Source organism: Acanthochromis polyacanthus, chromosome 19 (assembly GCF_021347895.1).
Source record: "Acanthochromis polyacanthus isolate Apoly-LR-REF ecotype Palm Island chromosome 19, KAUST_Apoly_ChrSc, whole genome shotgun sequence".
Lineage (NCBI taxonomy): Eukaryota > Metazoa > Chordata > Actinopteri > Pomacentridae > Acanthochromis > Acanthochromis polyacanthus.
Window position 1 is genome coordinate 26889127 of NC_067131.1, and position 13120 is coordinate 26902246.

Sequence of the window (13120 nt, forward strand, 5' to 3'; positions counted from 1 at the left end):
CTTAGCTGGCAGTGCATTATAACGTTGTAGGTGGACCAACACACCAACAGTTCATTTGGGATAGAGGGAATGTAACACCTGTTGTGAAGTAGCACAACTGATTGCAAAACTTGATATTAGGTAATGTCAAACTATTGTGCTGGAATGCAAAACTTATGGTGAGGTAAAGCAAAGGTAGTTTTTTAGGGGGTCTATACATTCCAGGAGCTTAAAACAGAATTAGATCTACAATGATATATGATTGGCCAATTGTGAACAGTGGAAATAAGATGTGAACGCTGACATTTACTGTTGAAGTTACTAACTTCTGTCTGTTTATTTGTCTGTCTGCCTGTCTGTCTGTTACTCAAAAACGGACTAACGGATTTGGATGAAATTTTCGGAAAAGGTCAGAAATGACACGAGGACCAAGTGATCAGATTTTGACAGTGATGCAGCTTATAGTCTGGATCCACTGATTTGTGAAGTATTTCCCTGACATTGTGAGATAGCAGCACGGCGTCACTGTAACAACAAGCGAACACGTCATGTGATTGCGATCTTAATACAAATCGACTGCTGCAGACCACAAATCTTTTAAAGATTTCATCCATCAGAAATCAGTTTGTGTCCGTTCAACTGGTAAATATAAGTCTAATAATCGATCTCTTTCATGTTTTTTCCACCTTCCAATTCTATGGACATTTTTTTGGCTCTTCAGCTGCTAAATGCTTCGCTACACTGATCTCTGACTGTGTCGGTCTGTTGTTCGGGGATTTTTAAAATTTGTTTTTCTCTGAAAACCTGCTGGAGCTGAAAATGCCTCTTTGCGAGAAGACAAATTGCTAAAACACTTGTGTCCGGACAGCTAACCACTGAGCTGAAATTCATAAAGCTCTTTAAGGCTCATCACAGCTGCAGATTCAGATGATTTTTCTCTGTGGAGTCAAGACTACGAGCGACGCCTTTCACATTGTCACGTTGTCGTCAGATGGTGATAGATTGTTTGGATGCCCCAAGCTTTTAGTTGCAGTCAGGGAGAGATGGTGGACCGGTTTGTCATTTGAAAAATCCACTCAAGGCTTGAAGCAGTCTAAACTCAAACAACATGGGATGTATGACGTGAACATCTTCCCCTGATGTCCTCCGCTTTATACACTAAACCATTCACCTAATAACCACTTCTTCATGATTTCTGTGCAGCAGAAATGTCACCCTTCTTTCACTGAAAAAAATGTACTCAGTAAATACAATCCAGGTAGCAATTTTACGCTGCAAGTTTGTTCTATACAAGCATATCTTGTGTAGCCAGGAATGCACAATAAGTTTTCTATTGTAAAATCCTAAATGAGTCAAAGTAATCTATAAACGTGTATAAACATAGTGCTGTGTCTCAGGTGTTGTAGTGCAGAAGTTCACTCCAGGTTGAAGTGTAGATGCTGTCTATGTGTACAGAGAACAGACTAAGTGCCTGGGCTGTGTGAGTATGCTTTATCATTACAGGGTCCCGGTGTTTGCCATTGGCTCAGGATTTATGTGAGCCCTTTGCTATTAAACACACACGCACACATGCACGTAGAAAGAGAGCTGATTATTCTTGCATCCCATTCAGTAGAGCACTTCTTTCCTATCCAGCTCCATGGTGTGTGTATGTGTGTTTGTGTGATGTAATGCCATTATCTTCGCTTGCCTGTCTCTCCATTTTTACTGTCCTGTCTTCAATCAGTACTTAGCCTGCATACATCTCTGAACTCTCCCTCCCTTATTGGTTTCCACTCTCACTCTCTCTTGCTCTCTCTCTCTCTGAGTACAAATGCTGCTACCTTCAGCACTTCCCTTTCATTGATCGGGCAGATTTAGCTGACATCATTGTTCCATCTTCATGTCTGTCTTTTTTCATTCTTTCATTATGTGGATCAACTAATTCAGCTTTTGCTTCTGTGAAGACAACACAACAGCACACTTTTAAACACTGACAGGAGTTTAGAGAAAAGCTCTGTTTCAATTTAGTTGCATAATTCTGGTCAGGCAATGCATGTGACCGCAAAATTAATTCCAAACCAAAGACCCGTTCTAAGTACTGATGTATATATCTACACAACTGTTCAAAAGTTTGGGGTCATCCAAACAATTTCATGTTTTCCAATAAAACTCATACCTTTATTCATGTGCTAATTGCACAAGGATTTTATAATCATCACTGAGTCTTTCAACACCATTAGCTAACACAATGTAGCATTAGAACACAGGAGTGATGGTTGCTGGAAATGTTCCTCTGTACCCCTATGGAGATATTCCATTTAAAATCAGCCGTTTCCAGCTAGAATAGTCATTTAGCACATTAACAGTGTCTACACTGGATTTCTGATTCATTTAATGTTATCTTCATAGAAAAAAACAACAACTTTTCTTTCAAAAATAAGGACATTTGTCTGTGACCCCAAACTTTTGAAAGGTAGTGTGTGTATGTATATATACATACACACACTACCTTTCAAAAGTTTGGGGTCACAGACAAATGTCCTTATATATATATATATATATATATATATATATATATTAGGACTGGGACTTTAACGTGTTAATGTCGATTAGTTAATTACAGAAAAAAACACATAAAATAAAAATACATTTAATCGTACCTTTCTCAGTTCCCTAATTTTGGCACACCAGTAACCCTGATGCACGCTCCAGCCCAGGATGTGGCGGTAATGAACCTAAAGTCTGTTTGCCAGTTGTAAAGAAGATGCAGAGGGTGCCGACAGAAAGAACCATCAAAAATACACCCTTTATCAGACACAGTAACTATGAAAACAGAATGAATCTATGGATTTTCAACTTCTTGAAATTTTATAAAATTTAAATTAGAAACATGTTTATGTCTATTCATTAATTCATTTGTCAACCAAAATTCATTTGAAGTGAAAAATTTTACTTTTACGATAATGCAATTAATCGTGATTAATTTATTGCAACACCTCTAATTAATTTCTTTATTTTAAATCGCGCCCCACCACTATAATATATGTGTATGTATAAAGATTACTATGTAACACGTTACCGTTTCAAGATTACTTTTTCAATGAGTATGTTACACTTTAAAATTCAACGCCTACATCACAGTTACTAAACTCTAAAATGCTGTGACGACATTTAAGGTCAGTTGGTGAAATGTTTTACCAGCAGTTTGATGGAGGCTTGATGTCATTTAGGTCTCCCTAAGAAGTTAAGCTGACTATTACTGTAAATGATGGAAGAAAGAATGCTGGTAGGGCATTGTTAATGGTTTAAGGTAATATATTTATTTTCCCATTCAGTGACTCTTAACACAGCCTCTTATTTCTAACATGACAACTACACATTACAGCTGTGGAAGTTTAAACTTTGGTCTTTTCAAGATGATGCTCGATGAGTGCATTTAGTCTCTGAGAGATACATGGCAATCACTTAAGCTTTTGGCAAAATCAAAGAGAAGCTCATGTTATTGATCATTTTTCTCGCGAATAAATGCTAATAGAATCAAACAGTTTCTCATCAGTGTTGTATTAGCTGCAGTGCCAGCAGTGAATACAGACGTGGCAGTAAGTCAGGACCAAACAGGAAAATATATTCTTACACTTTCTGCATCTCCTACTGGCTGCATGTATGTTTCCATAGCAATGCATAAAATGTACCAACTGTAAGTGTATGGCTTCATTCAGAGGCACTACTAACAAACAGCTCAGTAGGTTTGCAGAGATAACGTATTCCCTCAGGTTAGAATCTGTAGCACTCATACAGAATAAGGTCAGGCAAGGGACTGGTGAAAGGGAGACGCTCCTTCTAGCTAATGTAAACCTTAAACTCTTAACCTTCTCCAGAGCACGTGAGCTGTGCCAGCCCGATCTCATGGGGATTCGTGAAACTGTCACGTAAGTTTTAGTTTCGGTTTCGTGTGCACCAACACGATTTCGTCATGTTTTTCGTGCCGCTCACCACGAAATGCGCACCAATGTATTTTAAACGGCGGACTTTTCGTGCCACTCAGAACGTATTTCAAAAGAATGTGTATATTATATTTTTAATGTAAAACCGTGGCGAATCCAACGCTATATTTTGCATGATCGTCCCTAAACATAACCCTAACCATAACCATAACCATAACCTAACCATAAGCCGGTGGTACGCTTACCAATTTGCATAGGAATTTCAAGAATGTCCGGCGGCCGGCGGCCACAAACGCAATCACACAAGCAGTATACGCCGATGGACAGCTTAGATCGTCATGAATCCGCCGGTATAAACCACTTTCAGATGTGATTACCACAGCGAAAAACATTTCGTGGTGAGCGGCACGAAAAACATGACGAAATCGTGTTGGTGCGCACGAAACCGAAACTAAAACTTACGTGACAGTTTCACGAATCCCCGTGAGACCGGGTTGGCTGTGCAGCATCAGTGACCGTGGTGATGGAGCCAGCTTAAAAGGGAGCCACTGTCATGACACTGACAACTCACACATACCTCACTAATGCATTCATCCTGTTCATGGAACCTGCCTCAGATAAGCTCAAGCTGCTCAATCCAAAGATCCACAAAACAGAATTTGAGCTGTACTCTTTGATGCCTGTGTCTCCTCATCTTTCACACGTTTACGCTTTCTGAATATTCCTACGTTTTGCCTGTTAGTCCTCATATTGTACACAATGTGCTGCCTTTGTCACCACAGGCCCTACAATGTGAGACATGGAACTGAATAACCTCTCTTGCTTCTCATCAGGCTGTTTTCTGGTCCTCTCAAGACATTTCTGTAGCACAATGTGAACTAATCTGTGGCTTACTGTGTATTTCCCTGCAGCAGGCAGAGGAGGTTGCACAGACGGAGGGCTCCCAGCAGCTCCATATGCAGCCCAGCGATTCATCAGAGAAGCAGCAGCCCAAGAGGTTACATGTCTCCAACATCCCTTTTCGTTTCCGGGACCCTGACCTCCGGCAAATGTTCGGGGTAAGATGATTGAATGCCATGCACACACACATACACACATACAACCAAACACATCACTTTTATGTTCTGAGCCACTGTACACTGGCAGGGCAATTTCATATATCCTGCTGGAATGTCTTTCAGCTTGCAGCACTGCACAGTGCCCTAGCTAATGCTCATGATTTTCAAGAAGCTTAGCAAGTCCGATCAAAACAATATACATCCATTATCCATCCATTATCATCTCTGGAGTCGTGGGGGGGGGGGGGGGGGGGAGCCTATCCCAGCTCACTTAGGACGACAGCAGGGTACAACACAAGGCCACACAATGAGACAGACAACCATGTGCACTCACAATCATGGCAAATTTAAAATCACCAATTAATGTAAGCATGTCTTTGGACTGTGGGAGGAAGCCAGAGCTTGTGGTGTAAACCTGCACAGACACAGGGAGAACATATTCCTTAGAAACTCCACACAGGAAGCAGGTGACAGTACGAGCAACGGCACCGTCCCTCTAAACACCGTAAGTACAAAAGTACTACTGATACTGTTTTTTGTGCTCCAAATATTTATGCCAGAATTGAAGTCAAAATAAATCAGAAATATCAGGGCAAAGATGAGTAGAGCAGGTTCTGCATTCAGTAAATAATATCATGTTTGAATGTAGTGAAGTTGTGTCTTTAAACTCTGTAAGGCTGGAAATAATCCACACTTTTACCTTGATAATCCACTTAAAGGCCTCTACACACTGTACGGTTTTCAGCCGTCCCAGACGAAAGATAACAATCGTGAGAGAATCATGGCGATACCTTTGGTCTTGGCTCTTACGTCGCAGTATGTCATGGTCTTGCGACCAAAGACAGAAAGAAAGCTGTGATAAAATTCTGACAACTGGAATTTGGGGTGATCATCTCACAGTGTGACTGCTGCTGCGACCTACGTCAACTAACTAGCCAATAGAAATGCAGTATGAAATCCACTCAACACTGGCGCTAAACCCAAATAGATGATTTGCTGTGTCAGTGGCAAACCACATTAAAGCAAGTATGTGGGATTTAAACAAAGAAGCCTAGTAGAGTTGTGGCAGCAGAAGCCTTTTTGACGTGTCCTCCAGCTCGTACCACAACTGGACAATAGAGGAGGAAGCATGGACGGTCATGGCTCTTTCCGAGCCGCGTCCATTTTCTAATCCTTCTCCTTTTTTGGGGATTTCTCCTCAAACACATAAATGTCACAAGGACAAGGGCTCCATTCATATTCTCCAATTTCCCTGTGATTGTAGGTGCTCTGTTTTTGCTTCGGTTGTTTATTTTTTATGGATGGACGGCACACGCTTATGACGTTTTATTCTTGCGCATTCATCTCGACTCAGGTACATCGTAGGCTGCAATTCAGCTTGCATTTTCATTATAGCCAGCTGTGAAGTTATAGGATTATTAAAATCACACAGTCTTAACCCAAATTGGCAGATGCTACTTCCCTTTGCTTTCAGATTAAGAATTTAAGAATTATTAGTTTACACAGTTGGTGTAAGCAGTAAGCTAAAAAATTGTTTTACCAGTTTTAGTTGGTACACACGTGGACAAAATTGTTGGTACCCCTCAGTTAAAGAAGGAAAAACCCACAATTCTCACTGAAATCACTTGAAACTCACAAAAGTAACAATAAATAAAAATTTATTGAAAATTAAATAATCAAAATCAGCCATTACTTTTGAATTGTTGATTAACATAATTATTTAAAAAAACAAACTAATGAAATAGGGCTGGACAAAAATGATGGTACCCATAACTTAATATTTTGTTGCACAACCTTTTGAGGCAATCACTGCAATTAAACGATTTCTGTATTTGTCAATGAGCGTTCTGCAGCTGTCAACAGGTATTTTGGCCCACTCCTCATGAGCAAACAGCTCCAGTTGTCTCAGGTTTGATGGGTGTCTTCTCCAAATGGCATGTTTCAGCTCCTTCCACATATGTTCAATGGGATTCAGATCTGGGCTCATAGAAGGCCACTTTAGAATAGTCCAACGCTTTTCTCTCAGCCATTCTTGGGTGTTTTTGGCTGTGTGTTTTGGATGGTTGTCCTGTTGGAAGACCCATGACCTGCGACTGAGACCAAGCTTTCTGACACTAGGCAGCACATTTCTCTCCAGAATGCCTTGATAGTCTTCAGATTTCATCGTACCTTGCACACTTTCAAGACACCCTGTGCCAGATGCAGCAAAGCAGCCCCAAAACATTACTGAGCCTCCTCCATGTTTCACCGTAGGGACAGTGTTCTTTTCTTCGTATGCTTGGTTTTTGAGTCTATGAACATAGAGTTGATGTGCCTTACCAAAAAGCTCCAGTTTGGTCTCATCTGTCCAAAGGACATTCTCCCAGAAGCTTTGTGGCTTGTCAATATGCATTTTTGCAAATTCCAGTCTGGCTTTTTTATGAGTTTTTTTCAGCAGTGGTGTCCTCCTTGGTCGTCTCCCATGAAGTCCACTTTGGCTCAAACAACGACGAATGGTGCGATCTGACACTGATGTACCTTGGCCTTGGAGTTCACCTTTAATTTCTTTGGAGGTTGCTCTGGGCTCTTTGGATACAATTCCAACGATCCGTCTCTTCAATTTGTCATCAATTTTCCTCTTGCGGCCACGTCCAGGGAGGTTGGCTACTGTCCCGTGGGTCTTGAACTTCTGAATATTATCAGCCACTGTTGTCACAGGAACTTCAAGCTGTTTAGAGATGGTCTTATAGCCTTTACCTTTAAGATGTTTGTCTATCATTTTTTTTCGGATGTCCTGGGACAATTCTCTCCTTCGCTTTCTGTTGTCCATGTTCAGTGTGGTACACACCTTTTCACCAAACAGCAGGGTGACTACTTGTCTCCCTTTAAATAGGCAGACTGACTGATTATGAGTTTGGAAACACCTGTGATGTCAATTAAATGACACACCTGAGTTAATCATGTCACTCTGGTCAAATAGTTTTCAATCTTTTACAGAGGTACCATCATTTTTGTCCAGGCCTGTTTCATTAGTTTGTTTTTTTAAATAATTATGTTAATCAACAATTCAAAAGTGATGGCTGTTTTTGATTATTTAATTTTCAATAAATTTTTATTTATTGTTACTTTTGTGAGTTTCAAGTGATTTCAGTGAGAATTGTGGGTTTTTCCTTCTTTAACTGAGGGGTACCAACAATTTTGTCCACGTGTGTACATGTGGAATTACAACTCTGTGTCTCTGACTAGACAATACGTTTGGGAAAGTCAGTGCACCTAACTATATTACAGCTTACAAAGAAATGAATACAGTTAAGCTCACTTTAGCAGGCCTGATTCAGGAATGTTTCCTCATTTTACCAACACTAAGGCATTACTGGTGCAAAGTCAGCTGACTTTCCTGATGCCGGAACTTATGTTTGAATGACAGATTACGATGTAATTCTACACTCACTGTAGTTACCTTCCTTTCTGCTCTCTTCCCCTGAAGTGAAAAGTTTAGCAGCATTAAATAGGAAAGTGTTATCTGTTTTGTTAAGACCACTAGTAAACATAACAGTTCACTGTGTTGTTAGTGAACCATCTCACTGCTGCATGAGTCCTCACAAACGCACCTCTGCATTTTTGATTACCAAAGAGAGAGGATATAAAGAGGACAGCCTATTCCATGTAAGCAGAGGAAACTGCACCAAACAGATAGAAAATCGGGTTTTGTGTGTGTGTGCTTGCGTGTACGAGAGCAATTGCCTGGGAAAAAGTTGCTCAGCTGTTTACTGATTATGAAGTCTACCTACCTAGATTCACACAGAAACATCCGGAGTTACCATTTTACCATTTAATGTAATTGGAGGTTGGAGATTTACCCCCCTCCAAAACCAACACCCACCTACCCATTCCTCCAGTGGAATTTAATGTGTGCTCCTGTAGACACTTTGTTCCAGGAGGAGGGGAGCTGGCACGCTCGCTTTCACCAGCCTCAGAGCTTTTGATGTGGGGAAAAGAGGAGGGGATGGAAGGGCTCGTCAGTGGAGACACAATTAATGGGATTCCTCAGCAAGGTTAAAAGGGAGTTTATCCTCATTAGGTGTACATGAGGTGACAGCTGCAGTTATGGGGGAATTACATGTGTGTGTGGATTTGTATTTGTGCTGTGTAAGTGTGTGTATTCTTGATATATCTTGAAAAGGAGTGGGACTCTAAACTTTCTCCCAACTGTCTCCAGTCACTTAGTGAGGTCTCCAAGGCCCCAGGCACTGCACCACAATTAACCAGTGACATCATCAGGTGGAGACAGAGTAGGGATTGTGAGAGAGAAAGAAGCAGGAGGATGGTGAGGCAGAAGATGGGGATTAGAAGAGACAGACAATCTGGTAGCTCTCAATACAATCAGTGATGCTCCGAGGTTATCCAGTCTTGTTAAGAGCAAGACAGAAAGACTTAAAACATCGAGCCTCAGAACAATCTGAGCCAGGAAACTTTCTCCATCAAAACATTTGCACATTTCTTCTTCAAGTAAGCTTAATTTTAAATAAATGGGATGTTCACAGTTTTATAATAATGAATACAGTGGTTCCTCGACAAATCACGGCTCACTTTTTGCAGTCTCACTGCATCGTGGATTTTTCGTTACATCGTGGGATTTTGCAGTATACGGGTACTTTTATATATTATTGTGGCGAGCTTCATTGACGAATGACCCTGTAGAAAGGATATCCATTATATGCACTCTGCTGCTGACTGATGCTCTCATTTTTACACAGAGAGAGGAGTGCAATGGAAAATGTGGCAGAAAGTCATTAAACACACTTCACACTCATGAACCTGACAACATAACAATTAACTGGACTAAGTAGGCTGACTAAACCAAAAAAAGACAATAAAACACACACACCAATGACACTGTAACACATAAACTACAAAAATGACATTTAAGTCCCCAATACCCCGAATTCCCATGGTGCATTGCAGCACAACAGTTCAGTCATAGTGAGTGACTCTGCGATCACTACATTATTTTATACATTTTTGCGGTAAAATAAGCATTTTCTAGCCTAAAAATGTTTTCTAAAATATATATATATATATATGTTTTAAATATATAATAAAACATATTAAAACAATCTTTAATCTAAATAAAATGCATAGCATACAGTGTTTGTGTTCATCTGTGATGTTGTGCAGTGTGCGGGGAGGTTTTTTTTAAATATACATAAATAATAAAATAAATATGATCACTACTTTGTGGATTTTTGTCAATCACGGGCGGCGTAAAGCATAACTCCCGCAAATAGATGAGAGACCTCTGAAAAAATAAAATACAAACAAAATCAAAGTATCTGGTTTAGTAGAAAGTTGGTCCTTATTTTAGTTGTTCGGTCCTACCGATTACCTCCGACTTACCCAAGACCTTTTCAAATACACGTTGTGTTCCATCGATATTACATGATGGTCTCATGGTTAGTCTCAGGGTCAGTTTTATCTAAAAATAACATATTGATATGTTTTGGCATATTCACATTATAGTATGATCTGCATTAAACACAGCCACAGATATTTACACATGGTTCACCCTATAAAGAGAACTGTTATGAAAGGATAATTTGATTGCCAGAAATAGTAAAATCTGTTTAATAAATCACAAAACAATGACTGAGTCACTTTTTAAATTTCTGATCAGATTCCAGTCATGTCAGATCAGGACCTCATTTCACTGATGTCACGGTTTTCCCAGAACTCAACCTAATGTGAACTTTACTACGACAGCTACAGTTTCAAAAAGTGAACAAAGCTTAAAATAAACCCGAAGATTTACTTGAATTACAACATCGGAAGATTTACACCTACTCCAGAAAATACAGACTGAAACAGCAATAGTACACTTTATACGACCCATTTTACAGGGTGCAGTTGACAGGGGAGACATTCTCAGCTCGTTTTCTTTCCTTTTGGTTCAGACAATTTTGCTCTTTTGTTTGTTTGTTGTTTTGAAATATTAATTTTTGTCTGTTCATGAAAATACGATCAGTATTGAAGTACTGCTAGAAAAGTCCCCAAAGTGCTTTCATTGTCACTTTAGAATGGCAGTTGAGCAGTTTTGATCCATTGTGTTTGGTGGCCTTGGCTCTGAGGATGTAAAAGGCTGTCAGGACACACACACACACACACACACACACACACACACACACACACACACACACACACACACACACACACACACACACACACACACACACACACACACACACACACACACACATATACACGGGTACCTGCAGCAGACCCACACACAGCTTCTTCTCTTTTCTCACGGTTAATGGGTCAGCTTCAAGGATTAATGGTTGTGGGCTGGCCAGTGACATTGCAGTCCAGATTCTGTTCAGCCTCAGCCACAATAGGCTCCAGTGGCACTCGACTTGTGAGCAACAGGCTCAATTATGGTTCTGCTCGTCTACCACCACAATGCAAAGAAAGGCAATAGCTGGGGCATTACAGCAAATGGAATTCTGAGTCATTTCAGCAAAATTTGTAATAGGAAAGTAATACAAGAGCAGTAAACAAAGGATAATAAAGAAGTTCAATCAGAGGTGATACAACCACAAGCAGGGGGTCTGTCTGTGTGAATTACACTATAATAAACGGTTATATTCCCTCAAACACATTTAGAAGCTCAGCGCAGGACACAGGAATAAAGTCTGTTGTGTATAGCTGCAGCAAGGTGGAAAAAGTACAGCCTCGGAAAAGGATAAAACTGGGTTCATTACCCTAACTTATTTGAGTTTAATTCATAATTAGAAAAACACATTTGGAGGAAATTACTGGGCTCGGAAGAGCATTTTAATGGTAGAATGATAATTGACATTCACAGCACCATTTTACTGATTCAATTCTCTCGTTTTCGAGATGTGGTTGAAATCTGTAATCTAGGAGTGCACCTCAAATAATTCCCTGGGACTGAAGCCTTCCTCCATACGCTGCTCATTTACCCACACACCCAGGGTTATTTGGATTTCTCCATCACTCAAACAGTATGGAAGCACTCCCAGTCTGACCACGTGTCAGCATCTGTGGGGCTTTTTGAGTCTTTTGTGAATTTCTTGTAATTATTTCTGATGCATGGAACCAAAATGTCTGCCAGTGGATCCTGCTGGGCTGCACTCACAGAAGGACCCTGTTCATTTAGCCCCATACAGAGTGAAACTTGACAAGCTGATGCAGGACCACTGCCGTCCCCTGAGCCTCAGCTGTGTTTAATTAATAAGCAGGCACTTAGTGAGCCAGCCGCAAGAGGGTCCTTACTGTCACATTCCCAAAGGTAGGGGTCCTAAATGAGTCATTAGATACTCAGTTCACATGCACATGCACTCAGTGTGTGTGTGTGTGTCTCTCCCTCTCTCTCTCTCTCACACACACACACACACACACACACACACACACACACACACACACACACACACACACACACTTAAGGTCTACCCCAGCTGCATGTGTCTGAGTGTGTGTTTGCAGTGAGCACCGGGGGTTGGGTTTTGTGCTAATGGAGTTTTAATGACACCTGCCTAATCACCTGTTCTGAAGGCTTTCAGCATTCCAGGCAGCCCAGTGTTCCCAGCAAGGGAATTCTTTTTAATGTCTCCTGTTCATGGCTACACTCTCATTTGCCTCCCCAATTACTCCATAAGGCTCCTCTCTTACCAGCTCTGCCTCTGAGGAAGCAAGGTGTAATTATAATCTACAAATCTGCTAATTTTCATCAACATATCAGTGTAGCAATGGAGCTATTTGCACTGAGTGGGTAGTTAGAGAGCCTGAGCTTTGCCACTGTTGTGCCCCAAAGTGGCACTAGTGTGTTTCTGTTGATTAAGACAATTAAAGTGTTTAGAATAGAGAGGGACAATGATACAAGCCTCTGCTCTGTCTGCCTTGACTCAACAGTTTTGAAAGATTTTTGGTGCTATTTCCACTGGAGATGCATCAGCTACGCAATCACCAAAGGACGCAAGAGCTTTATTTGTAGATGTGCTTAAATAAAATTGGAAAATTAGTGGCTGTTTTCCAGAGACCTTTTTTGAGTAAAGAAGTAAAGCAACAAGCAGATGCAGATTACTCATGTACTGCACTAAGAAACCGTTTTACTTCTGAACTTCTGAAATGTTCACTTATATCTTATTGTCCACATACCGT

The 13120-nt window shown here is 40.6% G+C and overlaps 1 protein-coding gene across 15 annotated transcripts in view; it reads left to right on the forward strand.

Moving 5' to 3' along the window:
- Positions 1-13120, forward strand: part of rbfox3a (RNA binding fox-1 homolog 3a) — a 600072-nt gene that overhangs the window by 521403 nt on the left and 65549 nt on the right. For 14 of the 15 annotated variants that reach the window (XM_051939196.1, XM_051939185.1, XM_051939193.1 and 11 more), the window contains one exon: positions 4817-4963. In XM_051939196.1, coding sequence (XP_051795156.1) covers positions 4817-4963 — 147 coding nt within the window. The remainder of the gene's footprint in view (positions 1-4816; positions 4964-13120) is intronic. The other variant, XM_051939188.1, reaches the window with a different exon arrangement.